This window comes from Suricata suricatta, chromosome 4 (genome assembly GCF_006229205.1).
Source record: "Suricata suricatta isolate VVHF042 chromosome 4, meerkat_22Aug2017_6uvM2_HiC, whole genome shotgun sequence".
Taxonomy (NCBI): domain Eukaryota; kingdom Metazoa; phylum Chordata; class Mammalia; order Carnivora; family Herpestidae; genus Suricata; species Suricata suricatta.
Window position 1 is genome coordinate 59,078,143 of NC_043703.1, and position 13,998 is coordinate 59,092,140.

At 38.6% G+C, this 13,998-nt stretch overlaps 1 protein-coding gene across 1 annotated transcript in view; it reads left to right on the forward strand.

Moving 5' to 3' along the window:
• RNASEH2B (ribonuclease H2 subunit B) overlaps positions 1-5,480 on the forward strand; it is a 48,382-nt gene extending 42,902 nt beyond the window's left edge. Inside the window, exons 11-12 of the mRNA XM_029938465.1 lie at positions 3,229-3,309; positions 5,038-5,480. Coding sequence (XP_029794325.1) covers positions 3,229-3,309; positions 5,038-5,154 — 198 coding nt within the window. The 3' untranslated portion in view covers positions 5,155-5,480. The remainder of the gene's footprint in view (positions 1-3,228; positions 3,310-5,037) is intronic.
• The last annotated feature ends 8,518 nt before the right edge of the window (positions 5,481-13,998 follow it).

Below are 13,998 nucleotides of genomic sequence, written 5' to 3' on the forward strand. Positions count from 1 at the left end.
GTGGACACGTCATGGATGTTAAAGAACTTTACGTTTTCCCGGCCTTCAAGATGGCCAACATGCTTGGGTTTTTGTTTGTTTGTTTGTTTGTATCATGTCCCGTTTGAAGGACAAAAGTCATTCCTTTGACTTTTAGAAAAAGATAGGAGATTCAAAGTGCATCAGTGGTAGCTATGGGCCATTGTCAGCAGATTGTTGGAGGAAGGGCATCCTTTTCTCTGGAGGAATAGCACTGGGCAGAGGTCAGCTGCGAAGGTCACTCTGGGTCAGACCCACGTTTCTTCCGGTCTGGTAATAATCTCTGACAGTAAGGAGCTCGGGGACAGAGACGTGATTGCCTTGCTGCAATTAAGAAGACTGGCATATTTGTTTCTCTCTTCTATCTCTCCTTCCAAAACCTAAGCCTCTTTCTTTCTCCCAAATATCTGTCTTCCGTAGTAACTTAGAGATCATTCATGAACGGATCTAAGCCTGTTCTTGAAGGTTTTGGCCTCTGATACCATCCCGGGTAATGCATTTCATATGTTTACTTTTAACCTGGTTTTCTGTTTTCCTATCTGAATTTCCAAAATTTAAATCGGTTGTGATGTCATTCATCATTTATGATTTAGATCGGAGGTCAGCGGACTTACTCTGCGAAGGCCAGAGAGCGAATACTTGACGCTTCACGCAGCAGCTGCTTTCTGTCACGGCTGCTCAGTCCTGCTGTGGCAGCACGGAGATAGCCGCAGACGATTCCGAAACGAAGGCGGGGCAGCTGAGTTCCAGCCAAACTTCACTTATTAAACAGGCGGCCTCCGGCGGGGCTTGGCCTGGGGGCGGCTTGCCAAGCCCTGACTTAGATCTCCCAGTCCAGTTTCCCTTAAATCTCAGCCTCATCTCCTGCTCTTTGAGGTCTCCCGGCCTGTTGTGTCTTTCCCAGGGCTGCCGGGGCGTACAGAGTGCAAAGTGCACTGCATGACGTAGCACAGCTTCAACAAGCTTAGGATAACGTCTTCTGTAGCTTTCTTGTCCGTGTCCAGGATTTGATTGATTTTTACAGTAATAGAGTTGACCGTCTTCAGGAAATACGTCCCAGTGGCTATTAGTTATCTTTGTATCTGCTTGTAATGATAGCACGAAGCCTGTCATCTTTAATATGTTTTCCATCTTTTTCTTATTGCCATGGGTTTGCCTGTGTTGAAGCTCGGCTTCCGCCCGTGGCCCCCTTCCACCATCTGACTTTATCTCGGACAGCTGGCAGAGCTGAGTGCCGTCAGTAGATGGGAGTCACTCTGAGTTCCTTCCTGCAGCTGATTCGTAAGAATCAGACCATCCTAGCGTGGGTCCCTGCGGTCCTCTGCTGTTTGCACCCCTCTCTTTCCAGAACCGTACCCACTTAGTCATACCCTTTGTTACTGTCTTTCTGGGCCCTTTTTCTATTTCTTCTGAAACATTCCCCCAAATCTCTTTTAAATAACAAAAATTCAAAGAAGTGTAGCTGTGATTCTTTCAAATATATTCAACATGTGCTGTGAATAACATTCAAGAAAGTTCCATGCAGAGCCTTCCACAATCAGTTTCTGTTATTATAAACACTGATAACTGGTGTCTTGCTTGATAGTGAACCATTAAAACACCTGGACAAGTCCATCATCTTATGAAACATTTTGTAGATATGAAGAAGCACTTTTCATCTTAAACTCTTGTCTTGAACATTTTTCACTTGACTTCCTTTTCAGGGAAAAGTAAATATGCCCAAGGGTTTATAAATGACATCTGTAGCAGGACGCTTTGCGACAGAGAAGGAAAGCAAACCACCGTATCACGTTAAGCTTTTTGCAGTTTGCAACAATCAGGGCCTTCACCGTTATTCCCTTGCGTTCCAGTCTCCTAGCCGAAGAGACTTTTCCAGTCAAAATATGCATCACCTAAACACCCTTTACAGATCTTAATTTAAATAGAAACATGTATTCTTAAGTTCATACTTTGCTGGTAGGTAGTTCATTCGTGATAAGCTAGTCTTTTTCTTTTGAAGGTCCCCTTCTTAGAGATTGCGGTGTGCCCAAGAGAAGGTTTTGCCTCATAGATTTGCAGGATGCCCCCATTTTTTAGAGTGCCACATGGTGTTATAGATTTCCAGGACTCCCCCCGACATTGTTTAGAATGAAGCACTTCAAGACCCCTTGTTTTATCCCCCTGGGTTTCATACCTGTGCCAGGGCATCTTTTAGCCTTAGCTCTGCACCTCATTGTGTAGCAAGAGCTGGAATATGAGGAGGGAAGCAGGTAACAAATCTGCATTTCCTAGGGAAGAGTCACGTTGCGTCTTGTCAACCCAGTGTCTCCACAAAGAACCCGAAGGTCTGTCGAAGACCAGGTGTGGTCACTGTGCAGTCAGTTCTCTGGGTTAATCATCAAGACTTACCTGCCCTGTTATGTGCCTTTTACATAGTAAATGTGTCACATTCCTTCCATAATGGGAACATTAAGGCCACAGTCTAGCTCTTGACAAGATTCTCCCATTTCCTGAAGATGCAAAGGCTTGTGTGGGTGGTGAAAACATGAAGTAGAGGTGGGCTTGGTTGCACTGGGCCTCATGGATAGAGGACTTGTTGAGAAAGGGAGATCTCAGCCCTTGTCCTCTGCTAGGTGGCCTTAACCATTTGCTTAACCTCTCTGTGCTTCCTTCTGCTGGCTGCGTGCTTTGCAAGGTTGTCCTTGTGTGGACAAAATGAGATAGTTGAATTGAAAGGAAGTAAGAACATGAAGCTATACAAAAATGGTAATAACAGAATAATGGTGTGCCTTATTCCTCAGTAGACATTACACCAGCCCAGAAGGTGAATCAAGTGGAGGTTCTGGCTGGACACCTGGCCCCCTCAAGGGAAATTCTTATCCTTGACTTCTGTGCCTGCCTTCACCCCCTTAGACTGTCCTGGAATTCATCAGTCACCTAGGTGCCTCCTGGTCCTGGTACATACAAAATATGTGACTAGTACCGCTAGATTGCCCAAGGGGCTGGGTCATGGGCTCACCTGATCATATCCTCCATCACCAAGGCTGCTTCTCAGAAGGGTCACATGGCTTCCTTCCCCAGATAACTAGCAAAATTCAAAATAAGCCCTTTGCAGGGTCTGCTGTTCCATTTGGCCTTGATGTGGGTCCAGCTTGACCCTATTGTTTTCAGAAAAATGCGTTGATGTGTCGAGGTGACATTTGACACCGCTTCACTGCTCTAACATTGCAGAAAGTAAAGTTATCTGACGAGCCTGTAGAAGCAAAGGAAGATTACACTAAGTTTAACAGGAAAGATTGGAAGACGGAGAAGGTATGTGTATCCAGCCGTAGTGGCATGTTCTTGGATCCAGGCGGTGATCCTGCACGAGGACGTGTAGGAACGATTGCATGCTGGATTGTGCTTTTAGTTTTAACCGTGAAGAATGATTAACTTGCATTTCTGCGACTCAGTAATTAATTCAAAATTGTGAAGACAATGAGTATGTCAAGTCACGGAGACTTGTTACGAATCAAGGCAATATGCTTAGCAAGAGCGTGCCTATGCCTTGCTGTATAATAAGGGTAGGGGGGCACAAAGGGAGGGGGCTTCCAAGGTCATTTTTTGTCAACTCTACTGCCTGGAGGCTTCCCAGAACTGATGACGATGACCATAATTATTAATGACTAATATTAAATAGGGTACAAATAATTTTCTAATTTGTGTTTATCCTTTTGATTGTTTTAACATTTTTAAGTTTTCCTGAGAATTAAATAATAGGACTTGCTTCTCCTTATGATTTTCTCATTCTTTTTATGCTTTTAAAAGACATTGCACATCCTAAGATAAATTAACTTCTACTTAGATTTTAACATTTAACCCCCTGTTTTAGAGTTTAGGATTTTTTTTAATAATTTTTTTCTTTGACCTATATGTAATTCATCTGGGCATGTACAGTCAGGGGAGAATCCAAGCGGAGATCTGGCAAGATAGCTAGTCATCTCGACGGCTTCTGTAAGCAGGGCTGGTTTTGGCTTTCTCTGTGAGAACTGCTTCCACGCCACCCTTGGAACTGCGGCTCTCTGTTGTATGTGCTTGGGCACCGCCCCCAGGGAAATGGGAGCTAGACCAGGATGTCTGTTAAGTACAGGGGATAACTCATCTCAAAGAGACTGCTACTTTTCACCATCCCGTCCGAAAATAACCCTCCTAAAATATAAATGACAGAATGTAAGAAGCAGGGTTTCAGAAATCATACGCTGTGCCCTTAATAGGCTCTTTGTCGATGACTATCTCACAGTCCACAATGAGACACAGGATTTTTTCCCTTCACTGCTTCCCATCACATATGCGTCTACTGGAGAGGCTGTGATGCACTGAAGGAAAGTCGGCTACTATTTACCTTCTGTTGGTGCTCCTTCCAGGACATGCCAGCAGAACAAAACAAAACAAAACAAAACAAAAAACCAGTGACCAGAGAGAGACAAAGTTAAAAGGCAGTGTTCCTTGAAGTCAGCTTTTTGATAAGGTCTTTGTTGGAGGAAACCTGGGGGCTTATCCTGCTGGTCTGGTCTGGTCCGCAGTGTAGGTTATCTTTTGAATATAATATAGTGCTGGCCTGGGTTTCCCGGGGAGCCTATGAATAAACTCCAACGGTAAATTGTTGTGAATTATTCATCGTGCAGGAATACCAGGCTGTAATTCCTCCGCTGACAATCGCAGCCTCTGTCAGTTTCTTTGTTGGGGTTGTTACTGCACTTAAAACACCCTCCAGAATTAGTCCCCTAAAGTAAACCGTTGGTTGTAACATTCCGCTCCTTAGAAGGCAGACGTTTTGTCTCCTGCTTCTTTTAACATATTTTATGTCTTGGGTCTGAATTCTGAATAGAAATCAGAACTTTAAAAAAGAATAATCATAAAAAAGAATAATCCTTTATGAAGCACGTTACCAACAAATACTTCTCTTAATGAATCTTGAGACACGCGTGGTCTTGTTTGGTTTGCATGTATGATTCATAAACGTTACATTTGTAACAATTGTTCTCTTATTTTCCTTAACAGAAAAATAGCAAAATGACTGCAGCTCAGAAGGCTTTGGCTAAAGTTGACAAGAGTGGAATGAAAAGTATTGATTCCTTTTTTGCTGCAAAAAATAAAAAAAAAATTGAAAAGACTTGAAACTTTGAAAATGAAATCTAGCAAAAAGTATTTGCCTTTTACATGTTCCACTTTTGTCCTTCCTCCATGCCACTCTACCTCCTAACCCTTAATTACCGCCTTTTGAAAAAATAAAGAATAAACGAGGGCAATTTTCAGAGCCGAACATTTCTTGGCATTTGATTTTTGTGTTTCTGAACAAAGTATGGGAAAGTAATTGGGTAACTTCATGGCCTGTGGCCTTCAGAGTCTTGTTTGACATCATGAAAAGTCATCAAGTGAACAGAGTTAATTTGTAGCTAAACTGTAGCATCACAGTTTCCTCAATAAACGGACATGTGACAATATTTGAGTGTATGCCTGTTATTTTATGCAACTTTGCCACATGGTAGCTAGAGCATTTCGGTTTTCAGTGTACCGAGAGAATTCAGATAACAGAGCTGTCACAGAAACTACTAGTTTCTAAAAGCCTTTAGTTTTTGGTAAATCTTTTTGTTTAATACTTTCTGTTTTATGAGTACATGTTCTCTGCAGAAAATGGAGAAAGATATAAAATTAAAATTCTAATCTCCCACTTTGACATTACCTGGAGATAACATGACACGTGTTTTTATAATAATTTTTTAAGGAATTATAATAGTAGTTTTATAATCTTTTTTCTTGACATCATTCATGAGCATTTTACCAGGCTGCCAAAGTGTTTTTCATAAATATACTTTGTAAATGATGGTCAGTTTTAATTATTTGGATGTTTGATTATTTAATGACCATGACCATGACATTTAGATTACTTACTGTTTCACCGTTTGAAAAATCACATTATAAGTAAGTATTTGTCCAAAACCTTTAATTTTTTATTTTTTAATGTTTATTTATTTATTTTTGAGAGGGAGAGAGAGAGAGTGATCAAGAGAGAGAGATAGAAAGAGAGATCAAGCGGGGCAAGGGCAACAGAGAAAGACACAGAATCTGAAGTAGGCTATAGGCTCTGAGCTATCAGCACAGAGCCCGAAGAGGGGCTTGAACTTGCAAGATCATGACCTGAGCTGAAGTCAGATGCTCAACTGACTAAGCCACCCAAGCATCCCTTTGTCCAAAACCTTTAGCTCCTCCCTTAGAATGGATTCTCAGATGTGAGCTTCCCAGTTTATAACTAAGTTTTCCAAATACATACTTATGGGAAGATCCTTAACAGAAAGTGTATAGGATCTTGCACTATATTAAAAGGTGGTATCCATTCTTGTCTCATTCAGTGCCACCTTGTTAGCTTTGAATGCTATCTTTGCAAATAAGTGAGGGAAAAGGCATTTTATTGTGGTTTTAATTCAAATTTCCCTGATTAGTAATATTGAATTTTTTTCACATTTCCTTCACCATTTGTCATCTTACAGAGAACTGTCTGATTATATCCTCTGTTAAATTGTTGTAGTGTCAGTATTTTTCTTATGGACCCTAAAGATATTCTGTGACTTAAAGACATTCATTTTTGTCCACTGTATTTGTTGTAAATGTTTTTCTTGGTCTGTAAATTGCCTTTAACTTTGTGTATGATTTTTTTGTCATACAGATGTTTTTGGTTTTTATGTAGACATATATATGTCTACATTTATATATGTAATTTATATTTATAAATAAAAATGTATTTATATATACATATTTATATACATATATTTTCCTTTACATTGATGTTAGAAGGATGACTCCCTTTGCAGGAATGTTTACCACTTATTTTCTTCTAATTTTTCAATACTTAATTTTTTGTTTTATATTTAATTACTTAAATCATCTACAGAATTTGTGTTTAAATATGCTGTGAGATAAAGTTCTAATTTAATTGTTTTCTCACCTATTTATTTTTCCATTGGATCTGTTGGATTATTTTGTCAGGTTCTAAGAATAAGCTCCAGTGGGATTTTTATTGAGATATTTTTAGATCAATAATATTTGGAGAAAAACAGATGTGTTTATAAAATTTATTGTTGTTATTCAGGCATGTAGTATTTCTCTGTATTTCCTAAAATCCTGACCATACCTTACAGTAACATTTGGTTCTCCATCTCCATAAAGGTTCTAGATATTTCTTTTTAGGCATATCTCTAAGGTATTTTTGTTGTTATTAATGAAATCTTTTTTTTTTTTTTTTTTTTTTAGTTAGAACTTCTGACTGGCTGTTTTCTAGTAAAGTTTTACATTTTTATATATTTCTTTTAAATAACCAATTTACTAAACTATTCACTTAAATATTTTTATTATATTCATATTGAGTTTTTAATGCATAAGATACTTCAAAAAACTGCATGCAATTCTAATAATTATATCTTTTTTATCCTTTTACATGAGTTAATACCTGGAACAGTGTTAAAGTGCAATAATGATAGTCATTCTGTCTAATCTGTGATTTGATTAATGTATGTTTCCATTAATTCTGACACCAGCTGTTGTTAATATGATAAAGCATATCTATCTTTGACATTTCCTTTCATGCTTAGTTTCCTTAAAGTTTTAATTAGTAATTGGTGTTGGTTGTTCTATCGTTCTTGTATCTCTTGAGATGACAAGAGAGTTTTTATCACTATTGAATTGTACTTGAGTTCCTACCATAAACCCTACCTGACGTTAGATAAAGTCTAACACTGTAGTGTATGCTTTCTATATGGTTTAGCCATCTCAAATCTAGTTTTTAATTTGTTTTTCTGGGCTTTTACTTAGAATTTTTGCTTCTATATTCAAAAGTAATATTGCTGTTACGTTCAGTATTAGAGTTATGCTATCTTTCCATGTTGGCCAATGTTCTGGAAGGAATAATTTTGCATAAGAACATTCTATTATCGGAACATATTAAAGAAAACTTTTGATAAAACATCTAGCACAGAGACTTCTTTTTCATTGTTGTTACAGTCTCTAATCTGGAAGAATTTCCCACCTGTTCTTTGTCTTACTTGATCTTGACATTATTGAAACAGGCCAGGTATTTGGTAGAATTCTCTGTACTTTGAGTTTATCCAATGTTTCCTCTTGATTAGATCTGAGTGATACCCAGTGGGCATTCATGGAGGTAATGATGTGGTTTTCTCAGGGCACCATATCAGGAGTCACAGTGTAAGCATTACCAGTGATGGTCACCTTGATTAAAGTGGTGGTAACCTTTGATACAGGTTCATCCATGGTGGAGTTACTACTTTTTTCTTTATAATTAATAGGTAATTTACAGATACGTACTCTGGGATTTTAAAGTATACTATTCCTCATCAAACATTCACCCACAAGGTTTAGAATTGACTGGTGATTTTTCTAACTCCTTCATTTCTTCTACGTCTCTTTCTTTTTATATTTAGCTGGCATTTTAAAAATAAGATAGCTTGCCATTTTCTATTTTTCATCTATGAATTTATATCATAGCTATAGACTTGGACTGATAGATATGGACTTGTAGATTTTTTACTTTGCCCACTGTGTTTTATTAAATTATTTTGTTGCTCATATTGTCCCAGAGAGCCAGGGGGAGCCCCTTCTAGCTGGCTTCTGTATCTTCTTGGTGTTTCAATTATTCTTTAATACTTCCTTTCTTCTTCTGTGACATTGTATTCCAGGCTTTTGTACTCCTTTTGCCTAAGCCATGAATTGACCTTTTTCCTAAAAATCCAGGGTTCCTTATTCTGAAGAATGGTATTTAGAAACCAAAACCTAGGCACAAAATGTGTTCATTGCTTCTATCGATCAACGTGCATGGTTTTTGTGGATTTCTCTCCTACCCCCAGTTCACCAAGAGTTTTGACCAGGATTGGGTATTGAATTTTGCCACATTTTCCCCCTCATTTATTGAGATGATCATGTAGTTTTCCTTTAATAAAGATACATCTCTTAATATGTGAAGTATAATGATTGATTTTGGAAAGTTAAACTATCGTTATTCCTGGGAGAAACCCTACTTGGTTTATAGTGTATTATTCCTTTCACATACACTCTTGTGTTTTACTTCCTAATGTTTTGTAAAGGATTTTCGTATCTCTGTTCATGAAGGATGTTGGTCTTTGGTTTTCCTCACTTGTAGTAAATCTGTCTAATTTTAGTGTCTGAGCAAAACTGACCTTAGAAAATGAATTGAGAAATATCCTCTCATCACATATTTCCTGAAAGAGTTTATATGAGATTAGTAATTGTTGCTCTCTTTTATGTAGGATGGAATTCAGCAAATAAAGCTATTTGGGCCTGAATTTTCTTTCTGGGGAAGTTTTTAATTACTAATTCAATTTCTGTAATAGAGAGCTATTCTAATTTTCTTCTGTATATGTGCACCAGTTTTAGTAATTTCTGTCTTTCAAAGAAATGTGTCTATTTCATCTGTGTTGTCAAATTTATTGGCATAAGTAATTTTTCATATTTTATTATCTTTTTTATATCTGTGGATCAGTAGTGATTTTCTTTTTTCATGTGTGTCTATTTTGCTTGCTTGGTTGATCCAGCTAAAAAATTTTTACCTTCTTTGATCCCATCAATGAATCATTGTCTTGTGGTTTACGTGATTTCTGATGAGACATCTATTTCTTCTACTTTATATAAAGTGGGTTTTCTTTTCTCCCTGGATTCTTTTAAGATTTATCTTTCTTTATTAGTAGTTTTCAGCAAGTTGATGATGATGTGTTGATGTGGTTTTCTTTGTGTTAACTTGTTTGTGGATCGATTGAGCTTCTTGAATCTTTGAGTTTGTAATTTTTACAAATTTGGAAAATTTCTGGTCAGTTTTTCTTTTAATATTTTTCAGCTTTGTTTTCTCCTCACCCCCTTCAGCTTCTAGGATTTCATCTACGTGTATGTTAGACCATTTGATAGTAGGCCTCCAGTCCTCTCATTGAATTTCTGGGGTTTGTTTTATGTTCCATTTTAGACAGTTCTCCAATTATATTTTGAAGCTTACTTTGTCTTATACTGTTTCATCTTCCATTTACCTCAGCTAATAAATTTTTATTTCAAATATGGGAATTTTCAGTTCTGGATGCTCCATTTGGTTCCTTTTTATGTCTTTCCATTTCTCTTCTCAAATATTTCATTATAGTTACATTAGTTGCTTAAATGTCCCTGTCTACTGGTTGCATCATCTCTGTCACTTCGGGGTCTCTTTCTCTTTCTTTTTTTCTTTACTTTTTAATTTTGGAATAATTTTAGTTGTATAGAAGAGTTGCAAAAACAGTAGGGTTTACATATACTTTTCACCGAGCCTCCTTAAGCATAGTACAATGATCAAACCCAGGGAACTTACAATAATGCAATACTATTAACTGATTTACCACCTTATTTGATTTTCACCTATTTTTACATTAATGTTTTTCTATTCCAGAATCTTTTGGAAAAAAGAGTTTTAAGTTTATTTATTTTGAGAGAGAGAGAGAGTGAACAGGGGAGAGACAGAGAGAGAGGGAGAAAGAGAATCCCTACACAGAGCCCCATGCAGGGCTTGAATTCATGAACTGCAAGATCATGACCTGAGCCAAAACCAAGAGTTGGATGCTTAACCAACTGATGCTTAATGGCTACTTAGGTGCCCCTCTACTGCAGACTCTCATCCACCATCACACATTGCATTTAGTTGTCTTACCTCTTCTGTTTCTTCTAACATGTGCATCTCTCAATCTTCTTTTGTCTTTCAATGAGTTTGATAGTTTTAAGAATACTGGTCAATTATTTTGTAAAACTGTCCTTCAATTTTTGAAACTATGCTAATATCCTATTTTTCATGTGATCATTTCATAACACTAATAACTGATGGTTCTAATAACTACACACACTGTATAGCATTTATGTAGTAGTACTGTTCTGAGCATTACATATAATAACTCACTGAATCCTCACAGTAGCTACAGTCGTGGGGCAGGGTGACATAGGAGCCAGGAGAGTGACATCTAACCCAAAGAGATTCTTTTACTTGCATTATTTATCTTTTTGATTAATGTGCTGAGTTTGGGGTAAGCTTCAAAAACTCCTGCGAACTATGAAACCACTTATGTACACACACAAGAGCCTCCATCATTTTCACAAAGCCCTGAAATGGATCTCAGATTACTGACATTGTTTTCTTTTTTATGTCTGGTCTATCTTCAATGTTAATGTTTCCGGTAACCTGGCTCTCCGGCTCTCTCGTCTTTCAAGGCTTTATACGTCTCTGGTTTGCATTCCTGAGATTCTCCTCCATCAGGTTTAATGTGGATGTCAAGTGCATTGTGTTGTGTTAGTTCAGGTGTGTTTCTAGTGTGCTGCAGCCCATTTCCAGGATTGTGTTTCTCTTGTGAGGAGACTTAGCAAGACACAAAGGCAATTTGGAAGTGAAAAAGCATTAATTTACTTACCAAATGTACAGTGTTGCTTTTGTTATATACAAACTTAAGACAATAACAGGAAACAGATCTTTTGATCTAAAAATGTAATAAAGTGAAAAGTGAGCAACCATGTTTCCAACTAAACTAAAAAGATGTAAAACGTAAAAGCAATTGGTCCAAAAAGACCAATTAATTTAAAGTAGCTGGATTATACTGTCCTGGCTTGTAGTCCTTACGTCTGTGGGCCCAGGAACAAATCACTAGCCTTGCTGGCCCACAGCCAAGTCTTCCCTGTGAAATGAGACTAGATCAGTGAGTCTTTTTATGTCCTTCCCTGCAGTTGCTGCTGCGTAGGGTGTCTGAGCTCCTTTATACCCAGTGAGAAACATGCTTTAGTTAGTATCCGGCCTGTGCTTACGATGCATCAGGCACTCCTCTGAGTTCTTCAAATGGGTTATCTTACCTGTTGCACTAGAAGAAAGTCTGAAGGAAATCTACCAACATGCTCATTCTGGCTCTTGCAGTGTACCTGGTATAGGGTTACCTCTTTTCATTTTCCTTGGAATCCATGACCTTGCAGTGAAAAGAGACGTGAAGAGCACAATTCTTGGGAAGTAATAACAAAGGCTGACCAAGTGCTTTGCAGATTTTAGGCACTTTTCACGTGGATTTATGTGATTGGTCCTTCCAGAAACCATATAGCACCATTGTTATTATTTCTCCCCATTTTACAGTTGAAAAAGCTAAGGTCACCTTATTTGGCCAAGGTCACACAGCGGGTAAAAAGCTGAGCCTGCAGCTCACCTCAGGACCTCTGACTCCCAGACCAAACTCCCTCCCTCCAGAGGAACTGACTTACGTTGCACTCTGGGAAGTCACACCATCACTAGATTTGAAAGACAGTCTCCTCCCATGGTTAGGACGGACTTCCTCTGTTATTAAAGGTGACGTAACTTGACTAGATGCCATGTATCACTTATGTCCTCCCACCGAGCCCTCTCTCCAGGACTAATCCAAGCTTTGGGGAGCTCCAGAGTTAACTGCACTGAACAGTCAAACTTCTCTATGGAAGACAAGGCACTGCTGGTCCAGGAAGAGAGGTGCAAAGCCACACTTTGACTCACCCGAATAATGGGAAGAAACTATCAGATTTATATACTTTTCATACACTGGTGTTTATACCCTCCTCAGGGTTTTTAGACTGACAAAGTGGTTTCCTACCTTATATTTAATAGTCCTTTATGGTTTCCGCAACAACCACTTATCAGTAGCTGCACTGATCTTTGTGACAGCCCTCTGGGGTAGACCAGAAAGGGCGTGTGTCCCTGTTCCACGTTGGTCACAGTGGGTGGCACAGACTGAAAGGGGCAGAGCCCACTGCTGCCCTTTGACCCTCCAGCCCAGGCCTCTTTCCTTTTCGCCTCCCTCAGTGGCACCTAATGCGCACCATTGTGTGTGTAGCTTTTTGGCGCTTTCTTCTTCACTAGTCTGTTTTAATTGTGAATTTCATCTTAAGGAAGGAAAGATCAGAGTTACTGGGCTCCCTCTTCTTGTTCTATTCAAAACGGATTCTGCAGGTCCATTTATTCTCACAGTGGTGGGCCAGAATCCGAGTAAAGCCTCCACTTAGCTGGTGGGTTTGCATGTCACATCTTCAGGTGGCCGTCAGCTTTTTAGCATTTACTGTGCTTTTGTTAATAAATGTTATTTTGAAGGTCTCCCATTAATCAAGCCTGTTTGAAAGGAAGGAAAAACACCAACATCTTCATAGATGTTAAGAGAATTATGACCTTACACATGTGTTTTAATCAGAATATGTGTAAAGTTAAAGTTAGTCATGATATTTGTTCTTTCAAAAGAGAAAAAAGCCAAGGGACAAGCACAGATTCATTTATTCTTTTAAAAACATGTACCAAGCACCTGCTACATGCCAAATGTCCGAGGCACTAGAAATGCAGTTGTCAACGTGGCCAACAAAAACACCTGCCTTCAAGCAGTTTCTGCCCCATGAGCAGAGAGGTGGGCATGTCACATGGTGCCAGGGCTGTGGCAGAAGGACGGGGGGAGGGGATGGCCCTGGGGAGGAAGGTGGTTCGGGAAGGTCTGACCTCAATTGATCTACATTATGGCACAGAAATCTGATTTCCATTAACTTAAAAAACAAATCTTTGAGAACACAGCTCCAGAATAAATGATGTTTGAACTTGGACACAGGAAATAGCGTATTGTAATTACATGTGTTCAGAGTCTGTCTTCTTCAGGGACTACTTCCACTGACAAGTCTATAGTTACCTATTTTTTATACACTGGAGTCCACATAAGGCCTCCTACTTTTTCGTAAGAGGATCTGCCTTCAACATAAAAGAAAGAAAAAGGAAAAGAGTAGAAAGAGGATTTAAGAATCATTCCTCTTAGAACCTTGTTTTCATATGTTACATATTTTTTTTCTAAAATGGTGTTCATTCCATAAATTTGGATGAACTTGAGATTTTGTATTTTACTCCATTTGAACAGTGGAAAGAAAATATGCTTCTGACCTACCCCTGCTCCTCGC